This window comes from Neopsephotus bourkii, unplaced genomic scaffold (genome assembly GCF_033783945.1).
Source record: "Neopsephotus bourkii isolate Nb327-2 ecotype Australia unplaced genomic scaffold, CSIRO-AGI_Nbou_v1 NB_1783, whole genome shotgun sequence".
In the NCBI taxonomy this organism is placed as follows: domain Eukaryota; kingdom Metazoa; phylum Chordata; class Aves; order Psittaciformes; family Psittacidae; genus Neopsephotus; species Neopsephotus bourkii.
Genome location: NW_026902257.1, coordinates 888670 through 907078, shown reverse-complemented (window position 1 = coordinate 907078; position 18409 = coordinate 888670). Strand labels below are relative to the sequence as shown.

Sequence of the window (18409 nt, the reverse complement as noted above, 5' to 3'; positions counted from 1 at the left end):
GATATGTCAGTGCATCTTCTCAGAGACGTGCATAAGGACAGGAACTTCTATAGCTGCAGTTCTGAAGTTCTGCATCAGTCTCTTCATTTAAGATTCATCTGTTTAGAGGGAAATATATTTTAGTAAGGAAATAGGTGCTTGTCATATTTATTGCCATGCAGCCCTCCCTGAATCAACAAACATTGTATGTTACCTTATATATTCATGGCCTGCCACAATGTACATATTTCCTAATTTTTTCTGTCCATTTTCCTGTTGTTGCACTCTCATTCAAGTGAAGGCTCCCAATGCTACAGAAGTTACAAAGTAGAGAACCTGACCCATTAATTAACTCTGATGCCTGGGACACTGAGTTTAACTTGTGGCCAGGTGGGTGACATTTGGTAGGCTAACTAGAAAGGGAATGATTTCTAAAGAGCTTTTAACTGTTTTGCAAATACCTTTGCATTAGAAAATTACTTTTGAGTTCCTCTACCCATGTGCCGCCAGATTAAGAAACAGAGAATTAAATACAGGCAGCAGAGATACATTTTCAAATGATTGGTATATTGTGAAAAACTCAATTATAGCGACAGTTCTGAAAATATGAAACCAGAGACTGTTAGGGTTTTTTTGGTGCAAGTAATATGATATGACTCAATTCAACTCTGGGAAGACCAAACTGTTCACACCATCAGAATCCCCAAATTGATTACAAGGTGATATATGTGGTTTTGCAGGCATTTGAAGGAAGATACAGATTGCATGCAAAATATGGTTAATTTGCTCCAATGACTGCAAAACTGATGACAGACGATAAAACTTCTCAGGTGTTCAAGCAGATGAATGATTACTATAACAAAGCCAAGAGCACTGAATCACAAATATTTCACTCATTTAGTAGGAGTGAAGTGCAGTCAGAGCATGAAAACAGCCATCTATTCTTCGTCATCTTTCTACTTTATAATTGGGAACAGACAGGGTAGTTATGTAAAATGAGGTTTAGGGTTTGTGTAACAATTGCTGCCTAGACTGGTATTTTCCTGCCTTCCCCGTGGATCCTGTAGCAGAGGTAGTCATTGCTTCTCAGAGGCCTGACTCATCGGTGGCAGGTGAAACCCACGCTTTTCTATTTCCCCTGCAACAGCCATACCAATGCAGAGCACCAGATTATCCTAAATGTCCTTATAGGTCTGTCCCTCAGCATGTGACACAACTCTGCCTGCAGAGAAGGGCATACTGCTGCATGGCTGTAGCTCCCTGGGCACACTGCCTTGCATCTGCATTCTCCATCAATGTGCACAGTGAAATGTCGCGTTTAGAATTAGGTAATGTCCTTGGATCAACAGTACTCTAGAGCGAATCAGTAGTAGTATTACTACTGTAGTTTACATTTGTTTGTTTGCATTTGACAGTAAGCATACTGAAGTTTAATTTCCAAATATAACAAGTACTCACTAATACAAGGCCTTATTCCAGCTCCCTGCTATTAAATCATTTCTGAGAAGCAAGGCAAGACCAGCTGTATTCTGCAAGACTCATCCAGTTTGCAGATTAACAAAATGAAAACTAGTAAAGCTCTGCAGTAGTTACATGATAGATCAAAGTCCTGACTTCTTTGAGAAATACTCTTACATGGCTAATGACTTCTATTCCTCTGAGATTAAACTTCAGCTTGTGAAGCTGTGCTAAAGAGCAAATGATGCAGCTTCTTCAGTTTGTCAAACTTCTGCCTTGACTTAAAGCTGCTGTACTTCAGCTGACAAACTGTAGGCTCTCCATGCAAGCTCCAGAGTTACTCTTGTTTTTTTAGAGCTCAGTACCATCCAATTCAGTTGCTTAGATGAAACAGCTGATTGGGTTTAGTTCAATTTTTGCTCTTCATAGCAAATAAGCCACCAGAGTTGGTATCTCAGTTGGAAGTGTTAGCATAGGGATCTGGACAGAAAAAAATAGGAGAGTAAAATTTCTGTACTGGGATAGGTGCTGTCTTTGGCATTCAAGTGAAGATAACTGGGCTGAGGTGGGATAGATCAAAACATACCATTGATGGTCATACAATATTTGTCCTGAGGGTCCACAAGGAACTCCAGCCTTGTTGCTATATAGTAGATGTCTGGGGGTAAATCCAGATCGTTTATTATCAACTTGTGTGAAAGTTTGATGCTTTGAAGAACATTGTTTCAGGCTGAAGATAGGTGGATTTCATAGTCAGTTTTTCATTACGAGTGTGCATATCCACATGATGAAACACAGGCTACAGGCATCCAGTTTGTAACTGAAAACAAGACTAAGAAATCCAAGAGTGGAAAATTGATGTTATATTTGCAGACAGTCAAGTGAATTTTACTAGGTTCTGTGGGAAGCAAGGAGAACTACATCACAAACTCCAGCTGGACATGAAGGCCTCTGCTTCTCTATCTTAGTGGAAGTTGCCTGTTTAAACCACAGAAGAGGTAAAACAGGTGAACTGATACTGTAGCATCTTCTTGATACAGTTCTGTCAATTAGCTTCATCAAAAAATGAAGCAATGCTACAATCTTACTGAGTGTGTAGAAGCATAGACTAACACAGGTGTCCTCTGTACTGATTTTGGACTTGGTCAGTCAGTTTCAGTTACGCCAGGATGCTTCCAGATGCAAATATTCCATGGCATTTAATACCCCTTTCACTTCTCAACATGGTTAAATTTATGTGGGGACTTGACAGTAGTTTTTCAAAATGTCATCAGTTTTCAATTAGCTGCAACATATACACGAAAGCTGAGTGCCATTTTTCCCTCCCCATTCCTCCAGCTCATTCCAGCAGTGGGGAGCACAGTGTTATCATATTCAGTGTTGCAGTTGCCTTGTGCTGAGCTGTTCAGGCAGGATGCCGTGCTGTACAGCTCTTACAAAATACTATGGGAGATCAATGTTGGGTAACAAATAGTTTCTTACATATCACATCTGTTTCTCTTTTAGGCAACAGTTACCAAGGTCATGGCAATTTTGACTTCCCACACGGGAATCCCGGTGGCACGTCTATGAATGACTTCATGCATGGGCCACAGCTGTCACATCCCCCAGACATGCCAAGCAGCATGGCAGCTCTTGACAAACCCCTCAGTCACCCCATGCAGGAATCTGTAAGTAATGGTGCTGTGCACGTAGGTTTTCCTTTGTGGGGGTAAAGTGCTCTCATCCAGCTAACGGACTTTCCTCCTGTACTGCTTTTACTTTCTGTAGATTCCTCACTTTGGAAGTTCATGAAATAGCGTAGTCCTGTGGAATGCAAAAAAAAAAAAAAAAGGCTGGTTTTAGTTTCTGGCCTTTTTGAGGTTTTGGAGAAGCATTTCTGAGCTCCGTGAATTGTCATTTAGGCTTGTTTATCTGAAAGAGAGAACTTGGCTCCATGTGCTTGTGTTAATGATTGTGCTTTGCTCTGACACCTGAAAAAAACTAGACTTCATTTCCTAGGCCAGCAGGGTCTATGACTATCCATCCTCAGGAGACACCTTGTTATAGTAAGGCACTGACTGACTTCAAAGCAGGGACAATACCTTCCATGGCTTTGTCCCTGAGGGCAGAATTTGCATCAAAGCATTTTGAGGGGAGTTCTACCCAAGTAGCATGAAAGGCACCTTTAAGCTCTTGCGAATATGCTGAGCATTTAGATTTCAAGGAGAGATGCTGCCACTGGTGTAAGAGTGTATCAGGGTAAGAGACTAAAAAATGGAGGTTCCTTGAATCTCAGAAGGCGAGGCAGAGCAGTGCCTTGGAGAAGCAGCTTGCTCAGAGCACTGAGTTTTATATACAGACCTTTATATATCTCTAGAAAATGGAGCACTGCAGCAGCTAGGTGATAGAAAATCTACCAGAAATACTTAAGCTTTTAGGCATGGCTAGTCTTCTTTTTTGTGTGGGGTGTGTGTGTATACATCCTTTTATGTTCATTTAAGTTACAGGGCAGGGGCTTTATGGTGTGCTGTTACTGCACAGGAAGGATGTTTAACTTGACAAGTCATCTGTGCTGTGTCGTTAATGAATACTAGAAAGTACAGTTTCAGAAGGTAGTGAGGCAGTGTGGTAGCAGATGCTCAGCAAAAGCCTACTCAGTCAATGTCTCCTCTAGCCGGCAGTGGGTTTCCCAAGGAGGATGGTGAGAAATAGGAAGGGAGAGAGAGAGAATTCTTAGCACTTGGAGAGAACTCAAGTAACAAGACTGTCTGCAAAGGAAGAATCCAGAAACTGTAACGACTTTACCTCTTTATGGGCTAATAAAGGAAAGAGCAAATACGCTGTAAATTCAATTTTACATTGGCAAATTCCACGTGCCCAGCTTAAAGGGCAGTCTGAGTTACCTGCATCAGAACCAACCATACAGTATTAGAATATAGTAGGGAGGGGAAATACTACCATCTTGAACCCCTCACAGCTACTTTCCTTTGAATCAAAGGCACAGGGAATTACTTTTTGCTTCTTATTACCTGACACAAACTCTTGATTTCATCAGTGAACTGCTGTACCTTTGCTATAGTAGTTGCCCCAGTGAAATTTCTGAAGAGATAGGATACGACGTGGTTGAATATGAAAGTTAAAATTTTGCGGCTTTCTGACAATGGGACTGTTTACAGATAATAGCAAACATGAAGGTTGCTCAAGGCTGTGCATGTTCCAGAGCTGTAAGAGGGTATGTGGGCAAATGTTAATAGATTTTTGGTTCTGTGGTCCAGTCTGTAGCAAATCTGATAATTTGTTTATGATAGCTGACAATTAAACCTTTGCCTTACTTCTCCCTCATCTATCATGATATGCAGGGTATGCTGTTGGGCACATGAGGCAGTGCTAAAGCAGATTCCACCTAATTTATGTCAATGGTTGATTTTTTTCTGATGAGGATCACTTTTCAGGTCTGTTAGCACAAGGGAATTAGATTGACTGTGTCAGTCTGGCCATGCAGTCTTTAGGCTGTGTTTGAAGACTGGTAGTGCTCCCACAGAGTTTTTTCGATATTAAAAAAATCTCTGCTTTCCTCTTTCTCTCTTTTTCTTCTTCTCCCTTTCTTCTCTGTCAGAAATGAGCTGTTTGTCTGTAGCAGGCACTCAGGAAAAGCAGCTTTAAAATTACTGCTTTTAGAGAAATGCATGCCATTAGCACATTTCTGAATTGTGTAGCTGAATGCTTTTTGACAGACATTCTGTACAAAAATATCTAGAAATCATATTGCATAATTGAACTAAGGTTTTGGGATGTTGCCTGTGCTCTCATCCGGCTTTTTGTCTTTTCTTTTTACACATTTAAGGTGTATTTTACTTTCATCTGCTATTCACTTTGACTTGTTTCATGTTTACAAGGTGAGTCAGGATCAGATGTTCGGTCCTATTAGACCCAAAGTCTGTCTCTAACTGGAGCTGCACATTCTCCTGTTATGAAGATCTATGTGGTGGCCTTTGTGTAATGGTAGGCAGAGAATGTTGATTTCCCCCGGACATACTCTGTAAATCACTCTAGGAAATGCAGATGTGTTTGCCCAGTGTGGGTAGGGCTGGGTAACAAGGGCTGGATCATCTGAAATACCTTCTCTCAAACCTGCTGTTACACAAGAAGAAAATCAAGACCTGAAACATGGCTAGAAGCAGCATTTCTTCCCCAGTGTAGTGTTGTGAACTATAGAACAGATGCTTCTTAGTCAGTGGTAGATTGCTACAAAACAGCTGCCACAATCACATTATGTTTGATTTCAGAAACTGTAAACAAGTTTTAGACAAAGGTAGCTGTAGCTTGGTGCTTATTGCAGACATTGTAAGGAGTGGTACGTGACTGAGCAGTGGATGATCATGCCATAGTTTCATAGACTCAGTGAGGTGAGCTGGTGTTGCTGTAAAAAGTCATTGCTATTGTTTCTGTTTTCACTTTTCCTCTCTCTCACGCCAGCACAAGTGTCATTGCAGCCATGAAGTGATGTGGATCCAGGTACTGATGTGATTATGAGCTAATGTGGGCAGGGGGATAGTTGAGCTTTGCTTCTTGTCAGCTTCACAGCTGAGTTCACCGCATGCCTGCAAGGATGAACCCAATGGCAAAGGCATGAATGGGAAAAGTAGTGAGATGAGCAACAGGGCAAGATGGCACCTTTCAGTGATTCTGCCAGCTAACCCTGCAAAAGAGTTGGTAAAACTATGACCCCAGTAATGGAGAGAGAGATAAACCATCAACTCAACCAGCTGATTTTTGTTGCACTGTCAGTTTTATCCTGAGATGAAAGGAATATTGTTCTGAAACTGGCAGGTCCCATTGCTCTCCAGCTATACATCTCAGCACTCCTAGAGGTCACTGTTGGGCTCATAAACAGTTGTGTTGTTTTGTGCTATTAAGCTGAAGATGTACTTCGGTCTGCTCTAAGCTTTTCTTTTATAGATGGTAAATGTTTTAAGAGTGCCAAAGTTTACACTCCTAAAACCAAGAGGAATTACCTTCCTATATAAGCAAAGGCAACTTTGTTAGACTCCATGTTCATAGTGTGGGTTAGTGTTTTTAAACTAAAACTGTGTGAGTTGCAGACGTAAGCTGATCATACACAAAGTGTACTGTTTAGAATGGTTCTGCACCATAGCAAACTTACCATTTGTAACATAAATGCAAATAGAAAAATGTTGAAGCCCTGAGCATTTTGCTTTCTCACAGGGAGGCTGGTAGGGTCTGTGGCCTAAGTTGAACAGATTTTGAACCTGCAGTGGCTGTTTAAGATGATGGTGGCCCTCAGTCTTACAGTGAACAATTACTCCCTATCTAGCATTTATCTCAGGACCCAAGATGCTGCCTTATCACCAAAATATTTATATATAAAGATGCTTGCTTATATAAACATAATGTAGACTTTCTAACCTGCTTATTTGTTTTGAAATATGTCTGTGAACTTACAAATGCCCTTGGTTCAAATATTGATCTGAATATGGCAATCTGATGCCTGCTTTGTGCATTCAGGGGTGAATTTAAGAGACTATTCGAGATGATCCTGTTTCATTTTGTTTTGTTTTCCGGGAACTGCTTTCCCGCTTCAGCAACACTGTCTTAAGTAGCTTTTTACTTTTTGTTATTATTAAGCTTTCTCCATTTCCAAGCTACACACATCCTCAATGAATGAAGAAGAGAACAGTACTGTTCGAATAGCACCTGCTTTCATTTTGGCTTTCCTAAAGCTTTCAGGCTGTGGATTCATTGGCATTCAGGTGTGGTCTGTGGGCAGATTTTGTACAAGTTCTCCCCTAAGGTAACAACAGTAACATTGAAGAATGCTTTTCAGCTAGTCAAACTATGCCCCTAATGGAGTGAAGAGTGTGTATCAATACTTCTTAACAGTTACTTTAAAACACTCTTTGGGAAATATGCCCAAATGCAGTGTTGCAGATAGAATCCTGCTCATTTCCACCAACCATCATATTACCAAGGTATTGTAAAGGATCTCTGTGTAATTAAGTATGACTGTCCCAGTGGATCAGCATTCAGGTTTCAGTTTTCATAAGAGTGGTGAAATGTATTTTTTTAATGCTTATTTCTCTAATTTATCTTTTTTTTTTTCTTTTTATGGGAACATTTTAGTTAAGTTTTGTAATGACCTCCCTTTTGCTTTCCAATACTGAAGATGCAGGATATAACCTTGCAGTTTACTGTGATATCAAAGGGTCAATGCTGACATAGCATTTTGCTGGTTTCTGTTGGCTTGGCTGAATGAATTTCATGCTGTTGTTGTATGTATATGTCCTTTTATTTCAGCTCCACTTTGTGGCAACATGTAGCATTCCTCAAAAAATGTTTACATTTTTTGCTTCTCCATATACCCAACTACCATGAGACATCTGATTCTGAAGCATTCACACACTTCTTTCTCATGGCACCAAGGTCAAGCCCCAGAGAATCCCCTAGCATTAAATGTGATATGCAGTGCAAGGAAAGATTGGGCTTGTGCATTTTTGTTGCTTCTTTGTCATGTGAGAAAGACTCTTCCCGCATTCTTCTATTACAGGGCTTGGAAGATGAGTATGGTTAGGTAGTTTATTCCCCGTGGAAAATGTAATAAATACAAAGCTTTTGCCAGAGAACTTATCCACAGCATGGATACAAAATAGAATTGTGATTATTAGCTTAGTTTAAGCTAATGCCTTGTCAGCAGGTATACAGCCACCTACAGCAGCTCTGCTGGTGGGGGAGCTCGCAGGCTTGTTTCTTTGTCAACCATCAGACCCCATGAATATCAGCAGGGAAAATCTCCAGCCCTTAAAATGGATGTTGCGTTCTGAAGAGAAAAGGAGGGGAGAAGTGGGAAGGGCTGATGTTTGCAAGATGTTTGTATTGAGTTGAAACACAAGTAAGCAGTGATAACAGGAAGCTACCCAATAAGGGAGCTGAGCAGAAATGCTGCATTTTCTTGAATAATCACTTTCCTGGCATAGGAATTGTTATTCAACAAATTCTCCTTTCATTCAGGGATTTTTTTTTAGGACAAAAGCATCTGCCTTGCTAATGCTGAGCTGTACCCATAAGCCTCCTTCCTTGCTCTTTAGGGTTGCATCTTCAGGTACAGTTTCCCACATCACAAGGAAGCAAACCAACAGCACAAATCCAATGTGTTTATCTCCCCCTAGCAGATAACCTTCAAAAAGCTGAAACACTTCCCCAAGCATTGGGATATGGAGTATTTTTTCCTGATTAAATTTTTTTTTGTCTTTCTTTTGTTGCTTTTGTCTGTTCATTTGTTTTTGTTGTGTCTTTTTAAATTTATTTTAAGTTATTTCTTCTTGTAACATGCGGTTTCAGAGTCAGGCACCGCGAGCACTATACCTTGTGGCCTCACTTTCTTTTCCTGCTTTTTTCCTCCTCCGCAGATCCCTCATCCCGGCAGCACTGATCAGTCCCATACTTCCATGCAGCAAGGTTTGCACGTCCCTCACCCCAGCAGCCAGTCAGGGCAGCCATTACATCACAGCGGGCCTCCTACCCAGCAGTCCCGGCAGCCACCCCCGGCCGCTTCTAGCAACCATCCACACAGTGACCTGACCTTTAATCCCTCCTCAGCCTTAGAGGGTCAGGCTGGTGGACAGGGAGCACCCGACATGCCGGAGCCCTCGCTGGATGTAAGTCTGTGTCATACTATCATCTGCCTGCCATAGCGTGTGCTTCGCATCGCGGCGGGAGGGCGGGGAGGGTGAGGGGATGGGGAGCTGCTTCCATGGCACATGCCATCCTTTCATGCTTTGGTACATGGGCGCAGGTGCTGCAGCCAAGGTGACAGGACACTTTTGATTTGCTGGGAGAACAGTTGTGGTTTGAGCAGCTGTGTGGCATGTGAACCATAGCCTCTTCCTAGCACCAGGACAGGCATTTCTTCAGACAGCAGTCCAGGCACCAGGAGGGGAGCCACATCCTCCCTTCCCCCTCATCGCTGGATGGGAGCTCCCATGTGCTCATGCAGACTCTCTAGCCATCACAGTGCCTGAATAAGAGGAAGGAAACAGCTGTGTGTGGCTGACTGTGGTGGAGCTGTGCCAAGCAAGCTACATGCTGAGCCCTGCAGTGTGCCCTGGCCAGTGGGAAGGTGATCTGTGCTGGCCCAGGCTGTGGCACTATCCCTGCTTCCTGCAGGCAAAACCAGGCTGTGCCCATTTGTACCCACTTGTGCAGGCAGCTCAGCAGCACAAGTTCTTCCTCCTGGTGTGCCACATGGAAGAACAAACAATAAGGATGTCTTCTGGCTCCTCAGCCACTATGGGAGGAAGCTCACAATGAAACAAAGATAAACCTAGTTTTAAGGCCAAAAGTGATCTTCCATCTCTTACCATCCATTCAGTGGAGTCAGAAGTGAATTATCTGAGGTATCTCTCTGGTTAACGACCTACCTCCTGAAAAACAAATTCTGTAGCACTAGCACTGGATTTTTGTTTGAGTCATGCGTTCCCGTATGTGTATCTTCTGTCTGTTCCCAAGTCTGCTACTGCACAGTGTAATTTTCTTAGAGAAATGCTCACCTCTGTGCCTCGCATTTATATCTGTATTTACTGTTGCTGTATATTTACGTCTTCCCGGTCACATAGGAGCACTGTGCCAGCAGGTAGCCTCACAGAAGGGAAGGAAGGGGCTAGGGGAGGGATGGGTGCACAGGGAACAGTGCTCAATGGAGTAACTTCTGTCTGAACCAGACTGCTGCAGTTTCACACAACGCAGTCACGTGCACATCCTTTGGGAATGATAGTTCATGTGGCAATTAAGAGTTCTGAACCCTTAAGGACCCTGTATGAGCAATATTAATAGGTGAAATAAAAATGTCATTTTTTCTTCAAATATTTAAGCACACAAAGTATGCTGTTATAGCTCAGGCACTCATTCATCGTGAAAAGCAAAGTAGAAAAACCTGTGCAATTATCACAGTACTGTGGTTTTCTCTGATGGGGTTGTGCTAGATTCTTAACAGGAGGCTGAAATTATCTTAGCTAAATGAGAAGGTGGTGTGGGGATATAGTTCCCTGAAATATCTGTGAGCTCAGTCACAATCGGTTGGATTATTTTAGTGAGTTTCACTTTCAGCAGCTGTATTGTGGAACCAGGCTGGATAAAATTCCATGCAGCAAACCAAACAGGACTGTATTATCAGCAGGCAGCTTGGTCTACTCCCTCCTGGCACAGTCACATTAATTCTTTCAGGCTTCAGTGTGATGCAGTCTAAGGTTTGACCTAGGATATAGGACATAACTTGTATAGATACAGATACAGGTGATCTGCACACATAGACAGCAGAGGCGACAAAATGACTGATTAGAACTACCTCTCAGAGTATTCACTTCAGGAGCACTGGGTGCACCTCTCCAGATTCTGACCCTAACTCTAGTATGTTCTTCTGCCTGTATCCTCTCCCTGGTGCTCCTCTGTCTCTTACTGCTGCTCCATCGCAGCACCCTTAGCTCCCAGCAAGGGAGCCGAGGTCACCCTCAGAGCTTGGAGTACTTGCTCTTCAGAGATACTGAGCATGTGGTTTAAAACTTCCACCTTTCTGAAAAAAAAAACAACTAAATCCCATGTGTACACAAATGGGTCTCAGAGCCATTATGTTAAATTTTTAAGAATTTAATTGTAAAATCGTAGGACAAATTCAACCATTTTTTACTTTATGCATGTTTGGTAGAACGCAGTTTTCTTTTGGGCTTCTCTACTAGGTATTCATAAATCATGATAGCAGGTGGAATACATTTAAGCCTTGTATCTTTAGTCTAGAGCTATGACAACAGTATTTTTGCCGTGATTAAGAGGAGGTGGTGTTTTAGGAAAAGCATTCCTCTGGGAGGTTGGTTGTGTAAACTAGACATTGTGGTTTTTTCAAAATGCTTAGGAAGTAATAAACTTCTTTCTGCATGTCATGGTTAGCTTACTGAAAGGTATGTTTATCCATATAATGTTAGAAGATGCAGCTGGATTTGCACGGGAGTAACAGAAGCATATAAATATAATATTTGCATGCTAAATATAATGCAGCTAAGCTTTTTGTTTTATAGTATTTGACAACAGAACAACTTCAAATGAATTTCTCATACCTGCTAGTAAGTTTGTTAAAGCAGTCCATGTTTTTCTGTCTTTGCTTTAACACAACACTGGCTATAAAGGCAAGTTTATTACAGATATAAAGGGAGTTTGTTGCAAACTCTTCCCTGACGTTTTTTTATAAATGACACTTATTTTTTGACTAGGATATGGCAAGATGCAGAATAAAACAGAAAACACTGCCTGGTACGTAACTCAGGAGTTACGATGTCCTTGTTACCCATCAGATCAAAAAGAATCTGAGTGATTGATGGTTGGAAAAAGAAGATTTTCTATTTAAAGCACAATAGTAATAAAAATATAAATAAGCCTCCACAGCTGTTCCTTTTGATACTCAGAAGATCAGTGCAGCTTCTGCTGAATGGGATGTTACACCCCTGTCCCTTTAAAATGTCTGGAATTGCACGTAACGCTGTAGTACTTCCAACTATTGTAAACTCACTGCCACAGAAGGAAAAGGACTCAACCACTTGCCTTGCCACTCCTCTCCCCATACTCCTTTGCAGTTGGGTTGGGTTTTTTTCCTCTTTTATTTTTTGCCCCATTCTTTCTCCTTTCTGAGTAGGTTTAGCCCTGGATGAGTCACCTGCCTCTGAGCTTACATCTGTGCACAGGGGTGAGGAAAGGACAAGGCTGCTTCTTCCTGTAGGAATGCAGATTTAGGATTATCATCACACTGCCATGTGCAAGTCACATAGACCAGTCTTTGCTGAGTTGCTGTGAAGCTTAAATATGTATTACTCAAACCAAGTGGTTAAAGTTTTTACTTGGTGTTTTATATGAAGCTAACATACATAGCGAGCATTTAACGAGAAGTTTTTGTCAGCATCACTAGCCAGGAAATATACTTTGTTTATTGGTGAACTTTGTGATAGGGGAGGTTGACTGAGGAACCCTGAGATGGTAGTGTAATTCACAGGTGAAAACTGAGCAATACGGGCCTTCATAAACAAGTGGATATTGCATCGTCTTAGGGTGTTAGGTTTGTATTGATGCCTTCCGACTTATTTGGATATATACATGTGAAAGCCAGTTTCCAGGAATGTGTGGTGTTTAATCCCTTTCTTTTCTCAATCGTATTTCTGTTACCTGTAATTTTCCTTTTATCTTTGTATTTTATAGCTGCTTCCAGAACTCACAAATCCAGATGAGCTGCTTTCGTACCTGGATCCTCCTGATTTGCCAAGCAATAGCAATGATGACCTTCTGTCTCTCTTTGAGAACAACTGAAATCTTGTGTATTCTCCCATCCCTTTCACTTGTTCACACGTGTGTGGCTGCACAGCGAGAAATCTTTACACTCCTTTTCCACAAGAGAAGAAAAAAAACTCACAACTTGATCCAGTGGTGCACTCCCTGCTTTCTTCATCTCGGAACTGCTTTTGTCAGCTTCAAAGACTGCGAAAGTGACGGGAGAAAAAAACACACAATATAAATAAATGCAGTAATCTCTGAGTCTGCCGTGCTACACGTGACAAAGAAGCATAGACAGTTGTGCAGCTATTGGAAACCCCATTTGTTGTTCATCCTCTAGAGAGAGAGTTCTGTGATAAACATAGTGTGAAGTATCTTGGCAAAACCGAATCTTGGCAAGGGAAGAAAAGGCAACAAAATGGATCTGTCTTTAACTGACCCATCTCAGAGTGTCCTTCCAACGTGTTCTTCCATTTATTTGAAACTGTATCTCCTCCCTCCATCCCACCTCCCCTATGCCCCCCTCCAGCCACAGGTTTGCATTGGGGTGATTATCCTGGCCTCACACAGAAAGGAAAAGGAAAACAAAAACACATACAAAGCTCAAAAAAGCACAATCCTACAGCTGAGTGGCAGAGATAGGGAAGACACACGGGCGCGTCAGAGGGAGCCAGCAGTTTAGCTAATGAGATTTCAGTAGCAGAATCCTGAGAATCTTCAGGCTGTGGCCGTGGGTGTTGATATTTCTGCAAGCACAGGAATCATAACCACCTCTGTGAAGAGGATTCCTCTGCCCAAACACACAGATTGGGAGCACCCAGGAAAATTAAAAAATGTTGGCGATGTTTAGAGATTTTGTTTTGTAGTTTTGGTTTGAAATCGGTACCCTTTGTGGCTGAGTTAACATCCAGCTCTTGCGGTTCTGTAATAGATCTTTCTGCTGTAGATGCCATATGGAATGGAAAAGAGAGGGAGGGGGGGATGCAAACCAAACTGTTCCTGATTATTACCTACAGCCTTCGGCGCCCCAAGCGTTTGTGTCACTGTGCTGCACAAAACATAGTAAGACAAGCTGGGTTGAAGGCAGCCAGGTTGATTTGCAGGATGGAGGGAGAGTAACATCACAATCTGCATAATCGTTTTTAATAATTGGCTTGAGAAGGGGCATTGACATTGGACAGACATCTTACAGCTTCATTTTTGTTTTGCTTTGCGTTCCTGTTTTGTGACTGTTACAGATATTTCAGCCCTTTCCTTTTCTCCTCCTTCAGTTTCTTTTTTTCAAACTTTGGCTGCCGGGATGAGCTCTTTCTCCTGAAGGACCGGGCACGGGGAGAATCAGTAACTGTTGGTAGATTGCTACTGCCCTCGAGAGACCCTGCTGCCACAATCACTGCCTTGCCCCTGTGATCTGTGCTTCTCGTGTGGTTGCTGCTCCTGCATGAGCTTCCTGTTGCTTCTGTGGCCATTTCTGTGCTCTTCGTCTCTCTCTCTCTCTCTTTCTCTCTTATAAATGATGTACAGTAGCTGTGTAAGAAGTGCATGTGTGCCAACTTTGCCCTTGTGGTGCAACATTTCAGCTTTTGCCCACTGTACAGTTATCGGTTTTGTTTCTTTTAGTTACTAAAGCAAATTTAACCCTGCTCCTTTTCCTTATCCCAAGTCCAATCAAACACCCTGTGTTTGCTTACCACAATACATTTTGAACAGAAGTGCCAGGCAAAATCCTGTTAGTTCCTGTTGGTTTGACTAGCTAGCTACCTAGCCCTCCGTGTTTAGTTTGCAATGCTGTAAATGGCATGTTCTGTGCTTATGACTCTGGATTTGCTTTCTTCACCAAAGTCAGATTTGTAAATTCTTTGCGGTTTTTGTTTTGTTTTGCTCTCTTTGTTAACGTTTCCCACTACTGCTGTACATGTGTCATGATATATATATGCTAGTCAGCAGCACCTTGCTGTAGATATTAAAGGAAATGGCGGTTTAGTTCTTTTGTTTTCCAGTAGGAGTATTGAATCTGTCAAACATATTATGTAGAGATGGTCCCACACTTATATTTTTCCTGTTTCAAGTTTTTTTAAGAAAGGCGCTGTTCATTATGCAAAATCAATTATTTTAAGAATTGCTATTGTAAATATCTGTGAATATTTTAGTATCGTCTTTGATAATATTCAGCATTTTCATGATCTGGTTATACTTTTGCTGGTGTTTTTAAATACCTTGTCTGAAGAAAAATATGGGTCCTTTTTTAAAAAAGAAAATTGAGGGTTCTTTAACAGAATAAGGGAGTTGGGTTTTTTTCTTTTTTTCCCCTCCTGTTTTCTCTTGATAAATTAGCCCAAATTTCGTATCCATTTATGTGCTCAATGAATTGGTACATCAGGCAGTACCTGGACAATCAGGGCCCAGCTCTGTCGTGGAAACATAATAAGTGGTTGCCTAGGGCAAAAAAACCCCAAACAAGTAACTGACTGATGTTCACTGACTGTGGGTGATCAAGGGCTGGTAATGGCAGAGGCGTTGTTCATTTGCCCAAGTGAGCAGAACACCTAGGACCAGCTGTCTGAACAGGTAAAGATGCACTAAGGCAAGCAGCAAGTATGTGAGGTACCGTGTTTATATTGCTCCGGTCTCTGGAACCAGGGCACACTAACACTTTGGGATGTTGGTGGGTGGGGGAGGGAAACAGTATAGTATATTTTATACTGCTTAGAAGTGTCTTTTTTGTTATGTAGGCTTGACAACCTGTAGAGGATCTCTGCAGAGTATTAAAGATACCTTGGTGTAATACATGATAATATGGTTGTGGTGTGGTGCTGCTCTTGCGCAGTTCCTAGGAAAGGCCATTCTTCAGTTACAGATGTGTTTTGTAGCCATTTTACTGTAGTAGATTCCCCCTGTATTTTTGCTGCATTGTTTATGTAGGTATTGAAGTCATCTGCAGGGGTGGCTAATGATAAACTGACTTTTTGCCCTTAGAATTTGGGGGTTTTGTTGGGGGGGAAGGGGGAGTTTCTTAAGCCATAGGTTTGGGTATAAAGAAGATTTCTCATTATTAGTTGGAACTGGTTGCTCAGATTTTATTAATTGATTCTGTTTAATGTTCCCCCTTCATTAATTCCTGAGCAGCTGAGTTAGTCACCTGAAATGATATTTTTTTTTCTCTTAAACACAACATTAGCATTTTAAACCACGTATGTTAAGGACTGACCTTTTGCTAACTGGTAGCATTTAAAATGTATCATTTAAAAGTACCTGTTGGAAAGCATAAAGGGAAAAAAACCCACCCCTAGATATTAGCAGTATGTTTGGAGCAGTGTTTGCATCTGCTTTGTACAGTAACAGAGAATTAAAGCAGACAGTTGACATTTTTAAGCTTACAGAAACATTTGGTTTCTAAGCAGAACTTGAGAGAAAATACAATTTTTACCCATCACCCAAATGTTGGACATTTGAGACAGTTTTAAAACTTACCTGTCAGCTAAAATCAGGTACTGTATAGCAGAGTCAGTATGAAAAGGCTTCTAAATAAAAATTTAGTTATTTTTTTATCTGTTCACTGCCATATTAAAGTTTAGAGAAAAAAAAAGCCTAGCAGATAGGGTTATCACAGTCACTTCTTTTAAAGCTTAATTATTATATGAAATTCCAGTAGTATTTTTATTCTTTCTTTTTTGTTTGTTTACTCTTAAATTGTTTCCCTATGGAAGTTCATCTGGGAAAGAACCCACAGAGATCTACAGTTCTGCTGCCAAGACATTACTATAGGACTGACAGATACACGCCAATGTCTGCAGCGGAGACTCAAGGGACAGCTGTACATATGTAAATGACAAATAGAGACATGTTAACAGAAATGCATTCATTTTCCTTGGAATGTGCATTGTTTTTATTTCGCAGGAAAAAGAAGCTTGAAGCTCCATCTTATGTGGAAAATGAATCCTGTTTGTTAGCGTTTGTGGAGTCTCAGCATTTGTTTCACTTTCACTTCTGTAATATACTCTGATCCTTCGTTTTGTTTTGTTTTATCTACATGTAATATTTAGCTTACGTGTACTAGTCTATCACCTGTGTATTTTTAGGGTGCTACAGAAATAATGAAGAAAAATACGGGGATTCAGGAAAAAATAAATTGTAACCAAATTCATACTTTGTACAATTTTTGATAACGCGATCAGATGGGAATTAAAAAAAAAAAAAAGAAAAAAGAAGAAAAAAAAGTACAATCTGAAGCAACATGCAAAAATGGCCATTGTCTTTGTTTGTACATTGTATGTACAGTACAATGCAATCATTTCATACTTTAAACTGGTCAGAAAAAATAATTGTGATTTTTAGTCTTGCAAAACTGTATGTAGTTAGATGATGTGACAACCTAATATTTATCTAATAAATATGTATTCAGATGAAACCTGTATATTAGGTGTTCATGTGGTTATTTTGTATTTAAAGATCAAATTATTTGACTATTGCTAGACATTTATATACTCTGTTGTAACACTGAAGTATTCTCATTTGCTCATGTTAATTTTTTTTTCCTAAATAAATTTACAAAATCAAGGTCTGGCCAATTGGCAGCTGCTTTGTAAATTCCGAGTTTCTTTTTGAAACCACCAACCTGCCCTCAGCCCTCCCTGGTGTGTGTTAACATGGACGTCAGCTGCGCAGGATGCACCTTTACAGGGATCAGGACTTGCTGTGGGAAGGGGAAGGTGTGAACCAGCCTGGAAGAGACACAGAATGACAGGTTATGAACTGAAATGTACTGCCAGGCATGGGATCACATAGAAAACAGCCCCTGCTGAGCAGGGTATCAGTGACTCACAGCCCAGTGCACAGGGCACTGTGTATCACCTGAACAGATAAAAGTTACTTTGAAATGGAAGTCTGTGTGTGATATGAATAACAAGAAAGGAGGGCTTGTCTCTGGTCTTGGCATGTATGGAGGGAGTAAACAGCCAACAAGTCCATAGTTGGCTTTAAGTTCTCATGAATTTCTTTCTTCAGTTGGAGCTTGTCAGTGAAATGAAATCAGTGACCTTGGAAGATGGCTAAAATTAGATAATTTTTTTTAATGCATCCCCAAGTTGAAGGACTTGGTTTCAAAATGAGTTACAAAGTCTGCTCAATTTATCTGCCTGTTTAAGCAGACTGAATTGTGGAACAAGGAATACACACAGGATCGTATCAACAACAGCTGTGGCACATACAGACCCTGTCTCAGCTCAACCAAGTTCTACACCTGTGCTTAGACATGGCCATAGATGCATCTGAGCCCCTTTGCATCTGAGAACTTGCTTTAATAGAGTGTAATATAGACAGTATCACTGTACTTGTATATGTATATTGCATTTGTGGAAGTGTTTAGTCTAAACCCACCTTTGAAATGAATTCAAATACTTCAGAACAACTTAAGCATTTTACGTATGAGTATTAAGCATCCAATTCAGAAATAGCAATTACTCCACAGCTCATAATGATGCAAGTCCTTACTGTTGACCAAGTTACATACAAGTGTATATGTGCAGGGATATAAAAATCTTGAGTGGTGTCCATAAGCATTGTACGTTTTTCAAGCTTACTTTGAGGCAGCCACGACAGTTCTGAGAGTGGTTTCTCACAGACAAAACCCAAGGACCCCAGGGTAGGTATAATGTGTGCATCCAGCTGA

General features: G+C 41.1%; 1 protein-coding gene and 1 long non-coding RNA gene across 14 annotated transcripts in view; one reads left to right on the top strand and one right to left on the bottom strand.

Annotated features, from left to right (window-relative positions):
* Positions 1 to 17155, top strand: part of ZMIZ1 (zinc finger MIZ-type containing 1) — a 344499-nt gene extending 327344 nt beyond the window's left edge. For 12 of the 13 annotated variants that reach the window (XM_061380030.1, XM_061380041.1, XM_061380032.1 and 9 more), the window contains 3 exons: positions 2944 to 3107; positions 8844 to 9092; positions 12670 to 17155. In XM_061380030.1, the coding sequence (XP_061236014.1) occupies positions 2944 to 3107; positions 8844 to 9092; positions 12670 to 12777 (521 nt within the window). In that variant the 3' untranslated portion in view covers positions 12778 to 17155. The remainder of the gene's footprint in view (positions 1 to 2943; positions 3108 to 8843; positions 9093 to 12669) is intronic. The other variant, XM_061380034.1, reaches the window with a different exon arrangement.
* LOC133226453 (uncharacterized) lies at positions 1362 to 2925 on the bottom strand. The gene is made up of 2 exons (XR_009729511.1): positions 2024 to 2925; positions 1362 to 1917 (listed from the first exon to the last, which is right to left on the bottom strand). It is a non-coding gene; the product is annotated as an uncharacterized LOC133226453 (long non-coding RNA).
* Positions 17156 to 18409: the final 1254 nt, after the last annotated feature.